Below are 19,667 nucleotides of genomic sequence, written 5' to 3'. Positions count from 1 at the left end.
TTGAAGACCCTCTTCCAGCTCAGATAGAACCTCTTATTGAGGTTCTGGCTGCCCTTTTCCCGACACAGCCTGGCCTATGCACACCCTGTCTGTAGGCCCCCCCCAAAGTTGTAGAACCTCATCCTCCTGGGGCTGGCCAAAGTGGCCATCCATCGTTCCAGGAGGAGGAACCTGAACAAGGTGATGGGGATGCTCTGTGACTGTGGGGCTTATTTTCAGTCCCTTGCCCAATCATGCCTCCAGGCAGAGTTCCTCTGATACAAAATTACTCAATATAGTTAATTCCAAAGCAGACTGTAAAGAGTTACAAAGGGATCTCAGAAAACTGGGGGACTGGGCAACAGAATGGCAAATTAAATTCAGTGTTGATAAATCCAAAGTAATGCATATTGGAGAACATAAGCCCAACTATATGTACAAAATGATGGCATCTAAATTAGCTGTAACCACTCAAGACAGAAATCTTGGCGTCATCATGGATAATTCTCTGCTCAATGTGCAGCGGCATTCAAAAAAGCTAACTGAATGTTAGGAACCGTTAGGAAAGGGATAGATAATAAGACAGTAAATATCATAATGCCACTATATAAATCCATGGTATGCCCACACCTTGAATACTATGTGCAGTTCCCATCATCCCGCCTAAAAAAAGATATATTAGAAATGGAAAAGGTGCAGAGAAGGGCAATAAAAATGATTAAGGATATGGAACAGTTTCCATATGAGGAGAGAGTAAACAGATGGACTGTTCAGCTTGTCAAAGAGATAACTAAAGGTGGGATATGATATAATGGTGTGGAGAAAGTGAATGAGGAATTGTTATTTATCTCCTCACGTCACACAAGAATCAGGGGTCACCCAATGAAATTAATAGGCATCAGGTTTAAAACAAACAAAAGGAAGTACTCTTTCTTACAATGCACAGTCAACCTTGTTGCCAGGGGATGCTGTAAAGGCCAAAACTGGATTAAAAAAAGAACTAGATAACTTCATGAGGATAGGCCCACCAATGACTATTAGCCAAGATGGTCAACAATGCAACCCCATGCTCTGAGTGTCCCTAAGACTCTGACTGCCAGAGGCTGGGACTGGATGACAGGGAATGGATCACTTGTTGATTGCCCTTTTCTGTTCATTTCCCCTTGAAGCATCTGGCATAGGCCACTGTCGGAAGACAGGATACTGGGCTCGACGGACCATTGACCTGAACCAGTATGACCATTTTTATGTTCAGTGTCCATTGATTCCCTACATGTCTTTGAGGAGCAGTGGGTGCTGCTGTGGGTTCTCTGCTTGGTTTCCCCCTCTGGATCCCTGATTTTCAACCTTTGACCTTACTCCTGCTCCTATTTTTTCATTTGTTGTCTCAAGTATTCAATTGTAGCCTGGACTAAGTGGTTCCTCCCCATTAATTGAGGGGCTGGGCCTTTAGTTGGGGCTGGGCCTACATCTGCCTGTTTCCAATACTACAAATAGTACCAGTAGGCAGGCCCCAACTTGGTACTTTTAACTGCAGGTTCCTCAGCAACACCATTTCCTGTGTGAAATCCAGGGCTGGAGTCCACAAATGGAAGACTCACCAGCAACCTTCTGAAATCAAAAACACTTAGGACCAGCTTTTCTGTGTTCCTGAGCTCCAGTCGATTTCAAGTGAAATTGTGGTTACTTAACACATATGAAAATCAAGCCCCTTGTGCTTTTAACTTTCAGTGCTCTGAACAAGCATGAATTCATCTACAACGTCCTCTGAAGTAGGTAGGTGAATATTATTATCCCGCTATTGCCAGCCCCATGCATTCAAAAATCATGAGTTAGGCTACAAAACATCATGAGATTGGCTTTAAAATCATGACATTTAAAAATATAATCAATTTGGAGCTCTTTTTATTTGCCCTCTGGTTTTTCAACCTGTAGGGGTCACATTTTTCAAGCTTTTCTTTGTACCCAGGAGGGCTAGAAATGTATCTTTTGTGAAAGTGGAGATTCTTGTACTGGAGTTGGGGCTTCAGAAACACTAAAGTTCTGAAGTTTAAATTGGAAGTGCTGGCATTGCTGCTGTTTCCATTTTACAGCTGAGGGAACAGATAGAGCAGTTACGCAACGTCTGCATGTGCACAGCAGGAGTCAGTGTAAGAGCCAGGAATAGAACTCACATAAGTTCTTGGCTCCTGTTTCCATTCCCATTCTATTCCATTTAGGTTTGTATGTTCAAAACATTGGACCAAAGCAAACTCCCAGAGAACAAAATCCTGATGGCCAAATCCCTCAGAGAATTATCAGGCTATCTGGAGGTGCAAAAAGGCAGCACTGCATCTTTTAAGGTTTGGGAGATTTTCTTTGCCACCCTAAGGGTTAGAAACTTTTCTTTTTCAATGAAAGCTGACAATCTGCCAGATCTCACTGGGGCCACCAGACAAGGTACTGGCTGGAGCTGGGTCAGTCTGAAACCCTGTGTGACTGACTGGGCCCATATTTATCAAAGCATTGCATTAAAACTCTTAAAAAATAAAATACATTGCATCTCCTTCTGCATTAGCAACATGCTATACCGGAACCAGACAGAAAGGGCTGGGAGGGAGGGTTGACAGGAGAGCAGAAGGAAAAGTGAACATAGAGAAGATGATATAGTTGTTACTTTCCTGGTGTCCATGCTTTTTAGTCAATATGATAATTACTCATGAATAACTGCATAAGTATGAAAATGCAAATAGCTGGCAATTAAATTATTCATGAGACATCAGGCATTAATTATTGTAATTAAATATCATTAGATACATTCATTTTACTAACACTTGTAGTTAATGAATATGTTAACTAATCACTGAGGGGCAGATTCAATCACAATTCCAAGCTTCCACCCTATGGAAGCCAGACTGAGTTTTTGTTGAATCTGGACTCAATATTGAACATATAGTACATGCTTACTAGTGTATTTTAATGACATTTAAGATGAAGTGTAACCATGCAGCATGTGCCACTTGTCCATTTGCCCAGGAGGGTGAAGTGGTACCAGCTGGAAGAGGATATGAAAGTAGCAATGGTGTGTGTGTGTGTGTGTGTGGGCGGGAACTCTAGCCATCTTAACACAGAACTTAAACTCTGTGTCATTTTTCCAGCCACCACTTCTGCATTACTTGTACATGTACAATCAGGGTACCTTTTGTGAGTGAATACTGTGCCAAAGGTGCAATCCATGTTATTGTTCAGGAAAACTTTCCAGAATACAAACAAAATTGCAAGCTAATTAGGGCAGGGACCGTATTTTCCTTTGTGTGTATGTATTTGGTAGAAGAAGACGTAACGGCTTAATCTGCAACAAGGGAGATTTAAGTTGGATATTAGGAAAAATGCTCTATCAGGATAGTTAAGCTCTGGAATAGTCTTCTAAAGGAGGTTGTGGAATCCCTGTCTTTTGAGGTTTTTAAGATCAGGTTGAACAAACACCTGGCAGCGATGGTCTCGGTTTACTTGGTCCTGCCTCGGTGCCGGGGGCTCGAATACATGAGCTCTCGAGGTCCCTTCTAGTCCTACATTTCTATGATTACATAGCATAGCATGCTCTCAGTCTTAATGGGGCCTTTGGGCACTACTGCAATATAAATTAAAATGACCAGCCAAACCCCACCTTCTACTAAGTTCCTGGAGGTGTATTTCAGATAATATTTTATTGAATACCATGCTGCCAATGCAACTAGCACTACTTTTGGGCTATATGGAATCTTAAATAATTTTTCACTGCAAATACGGAGACCTCTGCCCATCCCCATTACTATCAGTAATGATTCTGTCTCCCTACTTGGCAGAAATCTTACTTTCCCTTTGAATTCCTGGGGCCTATTTGCATCCCATTATCCATTGTCTTCTGTGAGAGTTAGTTACTTGTATCGGGTGAGGGAAATCGTACTATAAGAGCAAAAAGTGGAGAAAAGAGATCAGATGTCGCCAACTTTTAATGTTAAAAAATTATCTTTTTAATTTAAATTATTTTTATTTCCCTTCTGCTTTCTAAGCCTTTGGAGGTACTTGGGTCACATTTTCACACCCTTTTCTGAACTTGCTCTTTTTAAAAAAATGAAAGCTGAGATTGTCACATAAGCAATTGTCTCCAGGACCTGGGCTTCAAACAAAATACATGAGACTTGTAATCAAACAGTAAGAGCTGGAGATCTGTGGAGGACTAAGGGCTGGTCCACACTAACCTCCCAGTTCGAACTAAGATATGCAACTTCAGCTACGTGAATAACATAGCTGAAGTCGAAGTACCTTAGTTGGAATTACAAGGTACTTCCCGCGAGTCCACACGTGGCAGGCAGGCTCCCCCGTCGACTCCGCGTACTCCTTTCGCGGAGCAGGAGTACCGGCGTCGACGGTGAGCACTTCCGAGATTGATTTATCGCGTCTAGACAAGACGCGATAAATCGATCCCAGAAGATCGATTGCTTACCGCCGAACCCGGAGGTAAGTATAGACGTACCCTTAGACTCTGATCGCCATGTAAGGGACCAGGAAGGAATTTTCCCCCACCTCAGTTTGGCAGAAACCCTGGGCAGTTTTCGCCTTCCTCTGCAGCGTGAGGCACAGGTCACTTGCTGGTTTGAACTAGAGTAAATGGTGGGTTCTCTGTAACTTGAAGTTTCTAAATCAAGATTTGAGGACTTCAGTAACTCAACTAGTTATGGGCCTATTGCAGAAAGAGGTGGGTGAGGTTCTGTGGCCTGCAATGTGCAGGCGGTCCGACTAGATGATCATGATGGTCCCTTCTGGCCTTAAAGTCTACATATCTGCAAGGGGGAAGGAGCCTCTTAAATTCCCCCAAAGCCTCTGAAATCATGTGTAACTAAGTACATCGTGGTGCTTTTACTCCTGACGTGTGCAGCCATATTTTCTGTTTGCTTTCTTAGCTGTGCCCCTTTACAGGTGACCTGCAATGGAGTTTCCTTTAAAAAAAAATTACTTTGTTAAACTTATTTTATGTGATATTTATTAATTTTTTAAAATCCCACTTTTTAAACCTTAAACTATGAAGTCCGCTTTCCCCTGGTATCACTGGAAAACCTGTGTATGGGGTAGCCCAGACATGTATTCTATAGGCTATCATATCTTAATAGAAGGGGATGGTATGTTTACACTTTAAAAAAAAACCCTCCTAACCCTATCCTTATTAGGGATTGAAAGTAAATAGGGGTTAACAAAGTAATTGCAAATTTTTTAAACGGTTTGACTAAAAATTCCTGCCTTTCTGAATTACTCAGAGTTTGGTCTCTTGGGATTTCATAATTTTAATAGTTTTCCAGTCACCACACAATTTTCCTGAGTGTGAAATTTCAATGACGCCTGAATTTCTAAAGTAAAAAGAAAAGAAGACCAAAAAGAATCATCCTTTGTTTTGTTTTGCTTTTCTTTCTTCAAAGAGCTTTTAAGAAAGGAACATAAAAGAACAAAGCTCAGTTCTTTAAAAATCCTTTGTGGGTCACTTTAAGCTGTCTGAATCAAATGCACAGTATCTACGGACACTTTCTGCCATTCATCTCTTCTCTCTGTTACCTGAAAATGATTTTATTGGAATTCCATGTGTTTTAATAGAACAATAACTGAAAAATAGAGAAAATAAATAAGGAATTTGGACATATTCAATTATTTACACATCTTGATGTTGCTGCAAAGACCCTAGTAATTATTTGGACTAATTTGTGTTATCTGGCATACACTATGTCAGCTACTGTTCCCTCACGGTGTGCTACTCCTTTAAAACCCATGACAACTTTGTTTATAGCTGTTACACTAAAACATAGCAAACTTACAGCATCAGAAACTTCGGGAAGAACAGGGTTCAGGTTTAAATAGGGAAGTCCCAAGTGAATGCTTTTTCTGATGACATTTGGTGAAATCAAAATAGCAGGCACCCAATATATTCTGCAATAAGAAATAAAGGACACTTGTTCTGGGGTGCAGAATAGTGCTCCTCTGACTAAATGGCATCAATCGGAAGAGATGCATAAGCGGCCATGTACGTTAAAAGGGTATCATATCATTGCAGTGCAGAAGAGCTACGTTTTATATGCTTGTGTAACACACGAGTGAAGTGTAAACATTCAGAAATCATGGTATACACTTAAAGCAAATGAAAGCAGTTCTCAGCAGAAAAATGAAAAGTAGACGTAAAGAGACAAAGGCAGAAGGTTTATTTTGTGTATAACGATGGGAAAGCTATGTACACACACAATGTAGTTGAGAATACAGAAGTACAAAGAGGAAAGAGCAGCAGTTCTGAATCAGGAAATGTTTCATGATGACAAGGCATTAGAGGAAGGAAAGAAATCATTTACAATCCTAGTGGATATAGTGGCATTAGTGATATGTAAACAGAGGGGGAGAGCCAGGGACTGCTGCACTGCTATTTAATCTATTTGAAATTTGTAACTTTTTATGTAACATGTAATACATATATATGGTATACTGTATATATCTATGCATTTCCACATTTCTAGAATTGAGAAAATAGTGTGTTTGAAATCTCTATACATGTGTATATTCTTTGGTTTTCATTTCTTGTTTGTCTGGGGCATTATAAATACAGTATGCTAGGAACACTGATATAAGATGTATCTCTTTCCCCAGCTTCCCTTGTCACTAACAGCAAACTGAAATCAATGATCTGAGACAGCTTTGTGGCATGATGTTCAGGAGACTTTGCTATGCAACAAAGCACTTAATCGGGTGCTTAACTCCCATTAATTTCAATGGGATTTAAGCAAGAGCTGGCTGGAAAACCAAAATTTTTCTTGTGTGAAAATTTGAACAAAAAATCTTGGTTTCAAAATTTTCAGTTTCAAATTAAATGTTTTTGTTTCAGATTAACATCTTGAAACAGTATGATGATATTCATTTTGACATGAAATGTCATTTTGTTTTCATTTTTTGGTATCAATAAAACCAAAACAACAATTTAAATCAAAACAAAATGAAAATTGCCATTTTGAACTGACATTTCAACATAAAATGTTTTGTTTTTCTTTTTCAGTTTCAAGATGCCAAAACAAAATTACATTTTAAGTCAAAATGAAATGAACTATTTTTGTTTACTTTTGGCATTTTGAAACCAAAACATCATTTCATATTGAAGTCTTGATTCAAATGAAAATTTTCATTTTGACATTTCCTGCAGGCAAATCCAAATTGTGGTCATATTTGTCATTTTGTTGTGAAAAGTGTTAGTTTCAATTAAACCAGATATTTCAGTGGGAAAACTTTCCATATAATTTTTAATCACCTCTAATTTAAGTATGTGCTTAAAGTTAAGTATGTGCCAAAGTATTTTGCCAAATTGGGGCCTATGTTGTGTAAGTGTAATACCATTACTTGAATATTTGCTTGCCTCCACAGTCTAAACTGGCTAAAAGGTATATCATCCAAATAATTCTAGTCTGATCTAAAATAATCCAATAGTATAGATAATAGAACACTTAGTGTTTATGTTTTTGATATTACTACAATAATTTTATCCCCAATATGGAACATATTTTGTTATATTCTATTCACAGAAGTGTGGCTTATGTATAAAACAAAAGAGAGGAATAAAACATTTTTACAGGCAATCAACAGCAAAATTACCTCAGGCATTTCTCTAGTAAAAGAAAGATGATAAAGAGATTATCGGGGTGTAATACAGTTATTATACAGCAATGTATTACACTTAAGTTTTCAGACCAGGGCAGCTCCTTGAGACATTAACATGCTACATGTAACAGAGACAAATAACAGCATTTTGCGCACACATACAATAATGAATAGAACTGGAGAAAGAGAGGCAGGTGTCAGGATTGGGATGTGATGCATGTGACACTTAGGCTATGTCTACATAGGGATAAAAACCCCACGGCTGGCCCAGATCAGCTGACTCAGGCTCTCAGGGCTCAGGCTCTGGGGCTGACAAATCACTGTGTAAACTCTTGGGCTCAGGCTAGAGCCTGAGCTCTGGGAGGGTGAAGAGTCCCACAGCTCAGGCATCAGCCCAAGCCCGAACATCTACACAGCAATTTTTATCCCCTGAGCCCAAGCATTGTAAGCCCAAGTCAGCTGACAAGGGCCAGCTGCAGCAGTGCCACGGATCTTTTATCCCTATGTAGATGTACCCCAAGGGCTCAGGGATTGAAGCAGAAGCCAAGCTGCTGTCTCTCTCAAACTGTAGAGCCTCAGCTTACTTAATAAAGATCTCTTTCCCATAGCTCTGCCTGCATACCACATCACTTAATAATAATGAAATACAGAGCTGTAAACACTTACTCTTGTGAACAGTGAGCTCAAGGGGACTACACAAATGAGTGTTTGTAGGTCTGGACACTGTACTAATATAACATGAGTAATAATACTCAAATAAACTATTGCACAGTTCATTAGAGTACTTGTCCTGTAAAACTCTTTCCAGAAAGAACAAAGTATGACATGAACATATTTTCCCAGATTCAGCCAGTTACTAAAGGAGGTGACTAAATTTAAGCAAGTGATTAAGTCCCATTGACTTCAACTTGCTTGTGTGCTCAAAGCCAAGTACATGTCTAAGTACTTTGCTGAATCAGGCCTGATCTACAATGGTGAGCAATATCATGCACTTAATCCTCATTCATTAAGGATAACAACCCATCAGTGAGCAAGGTGATTGATTCCTGAAGTGAAAAATAAGCATATTCCTCTGCCTGAATTATGTATTACAGTACTGACATTCTCAGTTCACAGATAAAATAGATCTACTTCAAGAGGTAGCAATATTGTAACTAACAAATTCTGCCTTTGGATTTGAAATATGATATCCTCATTGGACCTTTGGTTAAAATGAATAAATTCATATCATGGGGCATGTTTGAAAACCATTCCATGTGAATTCATAGAATAGTTGCATTTTGTTTTAATTAAGTAAACTTTATTCAAATGAAATGTACAGATAGTAGTGCCAATCCTACTCCCAGTGAAATCAAAGACAATTCTGCCATTGATTCCAACAAGACGGGCTCAGTATATTGCCAGTGGCTTATCCAAAATAGTTTCACATTATCCACTGTTATGACATATCTGATTCCACAGACATTGAACCAAACTTCTCCATCAACAGCAGTGAATAATATGGGATGTGATATATTTAAATTTTAAGGGTGAAATCCTGGTCTCATTGAAGTCGATGGGATCTTTGCTGTTGACTTCAGTGGAGCCTGGATTTCACCCTGAGCTCTTAGCATATCTTGTCATGGACTAGTCTTATGCATTACACTGTAAGAAACGAAGAGACCATGCAATACCCCAGTAGAAATGGGTTAAAGCAGTATTTTCAGACTGATATTCACTATCTACTAGCATCTGTTCCAAAATTAAGCAAATGAACAAAAGCAGAGTGAAAATGATTCATAAATAGGTGAGAACCAAGATCTGAATGTTTGCTTTGGAAAGTTCTATACATATCTCATTTTTTACACAAAATAATACAAAGAAATATGATGCTGCTTAGAAACTTAGCTTCTGCATTTAAAGCCACAGTTGGAGAATTAATTATTTACAATAAAATATTTTAATATGTTCAAAACATTGATAAATGATTTTTAAAATGTGATTCTTATTGCTTTTCTGAGTGCTAAACTAGTTTCCTGTTCAAGGCATCTTCCATTGTGTGTCAATAGCTTTAAAATACTAACCGTGTACAGATGGCTAATAATCTTCCTGTTCTCCCCACTCAACTACTGGATCATCATCCATTCGCAGAATAAGGTAGGAGAGAAGCTGAAAGAGATTCTGCCACAATAATAAAGAGACAAAAAAGGAGAGGTCGCTTACATCTACCTCACAGCGGTCGCCAGCATAGTTTACATCACAGATGCACTGGTATTTGTTAAGTAGGTTCTGGCAGAGGCCTCCATTCATGCACGGATCAGAGTTGCACTCATCAATGTCTGTTTCACACCTACAGTAAAAGACCAAAAGCACTAAGCAACTGTTATAGCAACTAGATAACATTAATCGGACAAGGGTTTCTCACTGTCCTGAAAATAACAGACATTACCAGCTACACTTACATCTTTGATGCCTTGTGTTGTTTTCACATATAGGTACAAAAATGGGAAATCCCATACCTGTGGCATTTTGATGCTCACATTGGCACTTAGATATGTAAAATGGACATTTGTGACTTAGGCTATGTTTACACAGTGATGAAAAACCCTGTGAGGGTGGAGGGTCCCAGAGCTTGGTTTCTAGCCAAGCCCGAGTATCTACACGGCAATTTTTAACTCTGCAGCCCGAGCCCTATGTGTCCGAGTCAGCTGACCCAGGCCAGCCGCAGATGTGCCACGGGTCTTTTATTCCTGAGTAAACATATGCTTAGAGGCTGATCTTGGCTACCTTCTGTAGAGAACTGTGCTCCCTCCACTCTTATTGATGTCCGTGAGAATTGAAGGCACTTAGCATCTTGAAGAATTGGGCCCTAAATCACAAAAATGACCATTTTCATCGATTCATAGATCCCCCAGTTAGCAGGGACCATTGTGATCATCTATTCACATGCCTAAGTGCCTATGTGAACATCCAAATACCTATTGCCTACCTGAAATTAGTAGCATTCTTCTGCTGGTCTAGTTGAGGACCATAATGCCAGGAAATATAATATGTCAAGTGTAGCATTGTATCAGATTTTAAAGGCTTAGTTAAATATTATTTAATTGTTTCAAACAATATTTATTATAAAATAGGGGATATCCCACTTCTCATGGCAAATAATTTATTAGCGAGATGAGGTGGAAGAGGTAATATCTTTTATTGGACCAATGTCGGTTGGTGAGAGAGGCAAGCTTTCAAGCTACATGGAGCTCTTCTTCAGGTCTGGGAAATGTACTCAGAGGGAATGTCTATACTGCAATTAAAAATCTGAGCCTGGCCCAGGCCAGCGGAGTTGGAGTTGCGGGGCTCAGAATGTAGTGTAGTGTAGATGTTGGGAGTCGGACGGGAGCCCGGGCTCTAGGACCCTGTGAGGTAAGAGGGTCCCAGAACTCAGGGTCCAGCCCAAGCCCAAATATTTACACAGCAATTAAGCAACCCATTAGCCCAAGCCCAGTGAGACCAAGTCAGCTGGCATGGGCCAGCTGCAGGTGTCTAATTGCAGTGTAAACATATCCAGAGTGTCACAGCTAAATACAAGGAGGAACAGATTGTTTAGCATAAGTAGTTAACACATATTTCAAGGAACCATTCAAGGTGAAGTGGCCCATTAATACCTCTCCAGTCATGTGGGGAAAAGGCTGAGTGGGAGGTGTAAGAGGGTTACAGATTGTTGTAAAAGCCATAAATCCAGTGTCTCCACAGGCACTGTCTTCCAATTTTCCCTAGGGGTGCTCAACCCCCGCTCCGCCCCAGGCCCCGCCCCCACTCCACTCCTTCCCCTAAGAGCCCACCCTCACTCCACCCCCACCCTCACTCCCACTCAACCCCTGTCTCCAATGCCCCACCCCACCTCTTTCTGCCACTCCCCTGAGTGCACCCCATCCCCACTCCTCCATCTCCCTTAGGATGACCAGATGTCCCGATTTTATAGGGACATTCCTGATATTCGGGGCTTTTTCTTCCCCCCCACCCCCATCCCGATTTTTCACACTTTCTATCTGGTCACCCTAATCTCCCGCCCATGATTTTTAGTATCTAGCAAAGTTATGAATATGAGCTTCCAGACTCATCTTTTGAAGGTGTTGTGCAGGGTTCCGTTGAGGGTGTGGACTGTGAGGTCAAATATAGCGTGATCACTTTAAAAAAAGATATTGTGGCCAGATATGATGAGCACTGTGGGTTCCTTTGTTTGTATATCTCAGGAAAGATGTAGATGGTCCCTGGAGTGCGTTCATCAGGATGAGGTTGTAGAGTTTCTCTTGGAGTTGTTTGGGGAAGGATTTGATGATATCCTTAAATTTCTGGGTAAACTGTGGTGTGGGGTTGTCTTTGAGTTCTTTATAATAGGTAGTGTTGGACAGTTGTCAGTTGGCCTTGTCAATGTAGTCATCATAGTTGAGGACTATGACAGTGCCCTTTTGTCTGTGGATTTGATCACTATTTGGTGGTTGGATTTCAGGGACTGTCCTCTTGGTGGGGGAGAGATTATGGTGGATGTGATGTTTCCCAGACCTGGAGAAGAGCTTTGTGTAGCTCAAAAGCTTGTCTCCAACACCAACAGAAGTTGGTCCAATAAATGATATTACCTCACCCGTCTTGTCTCTCTTATAACCTGGGACCAACATGGCTACAACACCACCACAAAAAACAATTTATTGTTAATTAAAAGTGTGCCAGGACTAACTTTTAAAACTAAAATTATGACTTCAGTATTTTTTGCTGTGACTATGTTTTCCCTTTGTCTGAATTACTAAAAGCCGTTCAGTTTAACCAAAGTCACGTCCAATTGCAAAAATTCATGCCAAAAAGTTTGTTTGCATAAGCAGTTGGGGAATGGCAGGTTTTCATATCAAACACTCATATTTGAATTTTCTTGTTCATCTATTTAAAAGCTACATGTATCCAATCGGGAACAGAAAGAATACTAACTGATTTAGTGGATCAATTACTGTCCTCAAAAATCTGAAACAAAAATTGTTCATCAAACTAGTTGGCAAATACTTACGAATACAAATGAATTCATACATACAAAAAGAAATCAAGATTGGTTCACATACAGGGAAAAGAGCCACAGCAGTGGAAGCTGGAAACATAAGTCCCTTAGTCAAGTTGAAAATCCCAGCCTAAATTCAGTGAATAATTTCTTTGCAATAAAAAGTTTGACCAACTCTACTGAGGAATAATTTGTCCATCTCTAACTACTATCAAATTCTTTCTTTTGGTCCTCACCCAAATTCCATTGCATTCTGTGAAAAGACACCCACTGATTTCCATAGGTTGTGGATCAAACCCTTTCTTAGGGATTGGTTATACTTTTAAAGGAAAATATATGTAATATAAGTCCAATCAATCATGGAGATGGTGTGGTTTTTAATATCCCATTATGTGAAATATTTTGAATTTGTTCTGGTAAAATAAATCTTGTGTGTGTTCTGTCTGATTTAGTTTACTGGAGGTCTTCAAAGAGAAAGACACTACTAGTTTACCTTACAACATTTTGGCAACCCGGAAAAAAAAGAGAATAAATATAGTGGAAATTTAGGATTTAAAAAAGAGAATAAAGTGTAGAATGTCTCATTGCAGCGGTATATTACCATGCAGTATGCTCAGTATTGGCTCACCACTCAGTAGTAGGACCTTGGGAACCATAAAATAGAGGTTATTGCCAGCCAGTGGGTGTGTATGTAAGGGAGGATTCTCATTTCCAAAGCTTTAGTTAGCAAAATGCCTGAGAGTGGAAGGAAGAAGGAAAAAGCACTTTCCTCCTACCCTGAAGCCCCAAGATAAATATACACCAAAAAAGTGCTTGAGACGTTTTTTCTTCTCCAAATCTTCTGGGGTTGGCAGGGGACCTTTCTGGGTGCCTGACTTAAATATTACAGCACAGCAGCAATTGCCAAGTGCACTCTGTACTGGGTGGGACGGAATTTTTCATTTCATCCATCATTTATGATTTACTGCAGTGATTCCACGAAGGCAGTGGGCGTTAAAAAGAGAGAGGGAGAAACCTTTTCTTGAAAGTTTTTCTGAATGTGCTAAGGCTACATGTTGCAGGCCTACTAAACCTTTGGACACTCTATGCCACTGATTTAATTTTCATTGCACTGAGAGAGAGAGCAAAACCATTTGTCTTATGTTTTCTATCTTCTTTGTACCATATCTCCTGTCTTGCTGTCAGCTGAATGCTTCTGAACAAAACTTGGGATAACCTATAGGTGTCGGGACTGTGTCTTCCTCTGTTTGTACAGCACCTAGAACAGTGGGTCCCCAGTCTTGACTGAGGATACAGGACAATATAGAGAATTGGTAATAATATACTAGACAATAAATATGGGTTGCGGAGGGGTAAGTCATGAGTGAAGTTGGTGGGTCCTCGTGCTAAGACCTGCCTTATAATATAATACATATATATAAAAGAAGTTAACCAATTTTGATTGTATAATTTTTTTAGAATTTGATTCTAAACTGGCAAGATACAATCTGAGTGGGTGTTCTGTGCATTACACTTCCCCTGTGAGAGTACACTTCATGTATTTCCATTGGCTGTCAGTTAAAATCAAACAGTTAGTTTTATGTACGTCTATTTGTGTATTATATGGGGGGTGGGTGGGTTGTGTGTTTGTGTTTATACACAGAGAGATAAAATCACTATCCTGTTCTATTTTGTCATGTTTGAAACTGATGTAGAGCCAGGAATATTTGTATGCAGAGGGAGATGTGATCAGTATAATGTTATTTAAGAAAAAAAGCATCTTGGGTCAAATTCATTCCTAATTGAAGTAATTGGAGTTACACTAGGAATGAATTTGACTCATTGACTATTGACTTTTGTAGAAATCAAATTGTCATGCTGTTAACCCCTGGAAGTCATATTTAGCAAAGAGAGGATTAAGCTGAGCAAATAATTGATTTTTGGTTCGCTGGCTGAATCAAAATATTGAAAAAAAAATTGTTTTGGTTCAACCACACTCTTTTGTTCAACGCAAGACATTTTGTTTCTTTTTTTAATTTTTTAACACGTTGTAAAAAATTAAATTTAGGCAAATTTCAAAATGAAACGTTCGTTGTTTTAAAATTAAAAATTGGAATGTTTCATTTTAACAATAACAAAACAAAATGGTTAGACTGTTCCAAAATTTTTATTTTAAATTTCCAGATGAACTGTTTGGCAAATTTGAACTGAATTCAAAATTAATTTCAGTTGACCTGAAACTGTTTCTCCCCCCGCCCCCCAAATAACATGAATTAGAAACATTTTGCCCAGTTCTAACTCTAGCTCATTTTGAATAGACATTGTCTCATTGCTGCAGGAAGTCTGCAGCAGGTGAGGTACCATTTCAATCACTAATTTTGGATATCCAAAAAGGGCCCATTCTGGAACTCATGTTCTAAGAAGACAATGCAATACTCCTACAATAACCCACTAAGGGAAAGTGCACATAAAGTTCTGAAGTGTCTCACCGTTCTCCACTAAAGCCTGGCAGGCACATACATCTCAACTCGCCTTTGAGCTCAGTACAGTTGCCATAGTTGTAACAAGTGAGATTTCTCTTCTCATTCCCACAGACGGAAAAAGGTAGCCTGGTGCGTCTAGATGAATAAGAGGCAACAGCAGCAATTAATATCTTTTTGTTTCAGGTAAAATCTAATTTTCCCTCATTCATTTATTTAACACTATATTAAAATGCTAGTCTGTTTCAGTTGAACGTGTTTAGGTTTCCTGTTTTACAGAAATGTTCCTATCAGCTTCAGTGGCTCCTGGGGTAAGCTACTATTCAATGTGAGTAGGGGTGGCACAATCTGGCTGTAAATCAGCTCACAGCTGTGAATCTGTAGAAGGATGAATGCATGTAGACAGACATCTTCTAAGGCAGGGGTCTCAAACACGCAGCCTGTGGGGTTCTTTTGTGCAGCCCGCCAAGCTCCCCACGCCCCTCTGCCTACCCTGTGGCACCACGAGCCCCGCACCGCTCCTTGAAGCGGCTGGAACTATGTCCCTGCAGCCCCGGGCGGCGGGAGGGAGTAGAGGGCTCTGTGCTCTCGCTTCCAAGCACTGCCCCCCACAGCTCCCATTGGCCGGGAATGGGGAACTGCGGCCAATGGGAGTTTTGGGGGCAATACCTGAAGGAGCAAGAGCAGCACATGGCGCCGTTCCCCACACCCCCCCGGGACTCCGGCTGCTTCCTGGAGCGGAGTGGGGTCAGAGCAGACAGGCAGGGAGCTTGCCCTGGCCACGGTGCGCGGTGTTGCCACCCCGGAGCCACTCTAGGTAAGTAGCGCCAGGCCGGAGCCCGCACCCTGCACTCCAACCCCTTGTCCGGAGCCCCCTGCCACATCCCACACCCTCCCTCACCCCAACTCCCTGCCCTGAGCCCCCTGCCACACCCTGCACCCCAACCCCCTGCTGCACCCCCTCACCCCTCCTGCACTCCAAATCCCAGTTCCCTACCCTGAGCCCCCTGCCGTACCCTGGACACCTCCTGCACCTCAACTCCCTGCCCTGAGCCCCCATCACACTCCGCACCACTCCTACACCTCTTGGGGACAGGGAGAGGGCAGAGTTGGGGTGAGGACTTCGGGGAAGAGGTTGGAATGGGGGCAGGGAAGGGGTGGGAAGAGGCGGGGCAGGGGCGGGGCCTCATGGAAGGGGTGGAGTGGGGGCAGGGCTGGGGGCAGCAAGGGGTGGGTGTCAGTGATGCGGCCCTCAGGCCAATGCACTAGTCCTCATGTGGCCCTCGTGGTCATTTTAGTTTGAGACCCCTGTTCTAAGGTCTGCACAGTTTTCTTGCAGGTAGCAATGCTCCAGACCTGAATGCATCTATACTGCAGCATACTTATTACCTTTGCTGCTGCGTGAAATTCAGTTACTAAAGGGGGTGTTTACAAAGGAAAGAAAGCAATAACTGAAGTGTGATACCAAGCAACAGTGAACCTTAAAAACTTAATTTCACATTAATTCAACTGGCTTTCTCAAGCTCCAGTAATACCGATTTAATAATTCACTCTGAGGCAAACAATGGGCCAAATCCTTCCTTTAGGTAAGTGTCTTGGAGCTATTTGGTAGCAATATAGTTTAGCAGTTTATCTGAAAGATTCTGTGTATAGGACATAGTACGTTAAATGCAAAAACAAAATTTGGTAATAGCTCGAAATATATTGTTTTCAAGTTTGTCTTAGTTTTAAATGAAATTAGAGGGCCAGATCCTCAGCTGGTGTAAATCAGTGTAAATCCATTGAAGACAGTGGACGATAATTCCTTATGGTCCAGTGTCTGTATCAATTAAGAAAAAAAGGGACCCTGTATTTTATTTGTCTTCAAGTTTATTGGACTAATCCTGCAAGTCCTTACTCAGGCAAAACTCCCATTGCAGTCAGTTTCTGTCATCTCAAGGAGCCATGAATGGGGCTGAAATAAAGCCATTCCTGGTCTCCTCATTACATTTCAGTTCTGGATGGTGGAAGTTCTGTGAGGAAAGCAATTGCCTATTATTTTGGCCCCATAAATGGCTTCCAGAGACAGTAAAAGAGCCTTTTCAGCAAACAAACAAAATGAAATGTTGCAAAGTGTCTATGTGGATTAGGAGCCAAAGTTCCTTTTACTTTGGCACTTAAGTCCCTAAGTCACTTGGATGCTTTTGAAATTTTTACCCAAAAACAAATGCAAAGTCTGTGTTATTTGGATTTACCCGAATAAAACACTATGTACACATTATATTGGGGATCCAACAGAATACAAGATCTGCACAATTTCCCTACATTCCTTTGAAATGTGAATGTCTGTGGGGTAATAATTCTGCAGGGAAAACCTAAGTCGTGGTCTACACTTAAATTTAGGTTGACATAACTATGGTGCTCAGAGGTATGAACAGTTCCCACTCCTGAGTGTTGTAGCTATGCCTATGTAATTGCTGGTGTAGATTCGGCTCGGTCAACAGCAGAATGCTTCTGTTGACCTAGTTACCGCCTCTCAGGGAGGTGGAGTACGTACAGTGACAGAAAAACCCTTTCTTAGCTGTAGGAAGCGTCTACACTCTGGCACTACAATGGAACAGCTACTGTGCCATGGCTATACTGCTGTAGGACCTGTTGTGTAAGTGTGCCCTAAGTATTAATGTAGGATTGATGTAGGGGTTGATCTTTTCTCAATTTAATTTAAACAACTTGAAAAACATCTGAAAGGTGAGGTCTGATGGCAGAAGTTTTTTTAGCTTCTGAAGCTTTCTTATTTATAATACCTGCAAAATTTTCCAGTGAAGTTACCAGCACACAGGCAGGAATAAGTGTTAACTCCATCTATGCAAGTTGCCCCATTTGCACACAAGTGACCATGGCAGTTGTCTAGGTCCTCTTCACAGTTTATCCCAGTATAACCAGGGTCACAACTGCACTCATAGGATGCGATTCTATCCAAGCAGTTTCCATGAATGCAGGGGTTTGAAAAGCATTCGTCAATGTTGGTTTCACACTGCATGCCAGTCCATCCCTTGGGACATGTACAACGATAGTAACTATATAAATCTTCACATATCCCATCATGCATACAGGGATCAGAGCTGCAGGCATCCAATTGCAAACAGCCAGTAACAACAGAATTTGCAGATATTTTGAGAAATTGTTCTTCTTGAGGTTTTTTAGTGTGGCCATCATAATTTTCAATGTACGAGAGATAAATGCCGCTGATTTCTATAGTGCTCATGCATCCCCTTAGGCCATCCAGATTGTCAAAAGCTTTGTCGGCAACATAAATATCTATTTCTTCTCTTAGGAAGTTGAGGCTTCCTGTGGCGACTGTACTAGTTGCAGTGTCTTTTTTATCATCTATATCAATGTGCCATCTAGACGACTGGGATAAGGGTTCTGTCATAGAAAGAATCACTTGGTGCCATTTCCCATCATTCACGGGCTGTGAACTAGCTAAGGTCAGCACATAAAAGCTGTTGCCACTTTGCAGCTGAAACACTAGCTTGGTGTTCTGAATGCTAATGGTAATGAACTCTGGCTCCTTCTCAGCATACAGCAGTATCACATCAGCATCCCTAGTCCGAAAGCCAAATACGATATTGGTGAGGTCTCTCCTTATCTTCCCATTGGTTCTGTAAAATATCGCACTGCTTCTGCCGCTAAACACTGCATTGGCAACACCTGTGCAAAGATAATAATATCCGTTGAGAAAGCAGGCCAATTTTAGATTGATACCCGTGCAACATTTTCCCTACTCCACTGTGCCAGGCTGCCTGCCTCTTGTAATTTAAATCTTTCCACTTCTTTCCATGAAGCATGCAAATTCTAACCAGTGTCAATATTACACCTCTTGGCCTCTCATTTTAAAAAATAAGAGTCTGATGCCAATCCCTGTCTCCACTGAAATCAGTGAGCTACGCTGATTTTCATCAGCTGAGGATCTAACCCTAAATGTTGTAAACCTCTGGGGCATCCTAAGTGTTTTTGTCTAAACTCTTACTGTCTCTTAGGCTGCAAGCTCTTTGGGAACTGTGACCCTGATTCTGATCTCATGTATGGCTGTGCAAATCAGGAGAAACTCCATGGAAGGCAGAAGAGATACACTAGTGTAAAACGAATGTATGTGAGATCAGAATCAAGGCCGATTTCTTTGTCTTGTGCCACACTTAACAAATAAACAATAACAAAGGCCCAATCCTCAGCTGGTGAAAATCAGCATAATTCTACTGAAATCGATGGAGCTAGGATGATTTACACCAGCTGTTGAGCTGGGGAAATAACTTTGTAAAAGTTTGTCAAATTCAGGCTGAATAGAACTATAGTGGCTAGTGTTAATTTATGTGCTGTTTTTTCCAAGATGGTAAGTAGGTATATTAGCCAATGGTAGGAATTACAAAAAATGTCTAATAATTAGTTCATGTGTTGATGATACAGTAGTTGCCTGAATTTACAATCTTTGTAAACCTCCATTAGCTCCAGAACTGCAGAAAAAATAGAAACCCTCCCACTTCCATTTCTCTCCCTTGTGAAATAGTATCTTTAGGGTTTTTTTACCAATTTAGCGTGAT

The 19,667-nt window shown here is 40.8% G+C and overlaps 1 protein-coding gene across 1 annotated transcript in view; it reads right to left on the bottom strand.

Annotated features, from left to right (window-relative positions):
- The window catches only part of CRB1 (crumbs cell polarity complex component 1), a 151,611-nt gene that overhangs the window by 67,463 nt on the left and 64,481 nt on the right, over nt 1-19,667 (bottom strand). Inside the window, exons 8-10 of the mRNA XM_034778351.1 lie at nt 17,874-18,780; nt 15,100-15,228; nt 9,820-9,946 (exon numbers count right to left, since the gene is read on the bottom strand). Of these exons, the coding sequence (XP_034634242.1) occupies nt 9,820-9,946; nt 15,100-15,228; nt 17,874-18,780 (1,163 nt within the window). The remainder of the gene's footprint in view (nt 1-9,819; nt 9,947-15,099; nt 15,229-17,873; nt 18,781-19,667) is intronic.

This window comes from Trachemys scripta, chromosome 8, assembly GCF_013100865.1.
Source record: "Trachemys scripta elegans isolate TJP31775 chromosome 8, CAS_Tse_1.0, whole genome shotgun sequence".
Classification (NCBI taxonomy): domain Eukaryota; kingdom Metazoa; phylum Chordata; order Testudines; family Emydidae; genus Trachemys; species Trachemys scripta.
Note: the sequence above shows the minus strand (reverse complement) of the source record. Positions and strands in the feature narration are given on the sequence as shown.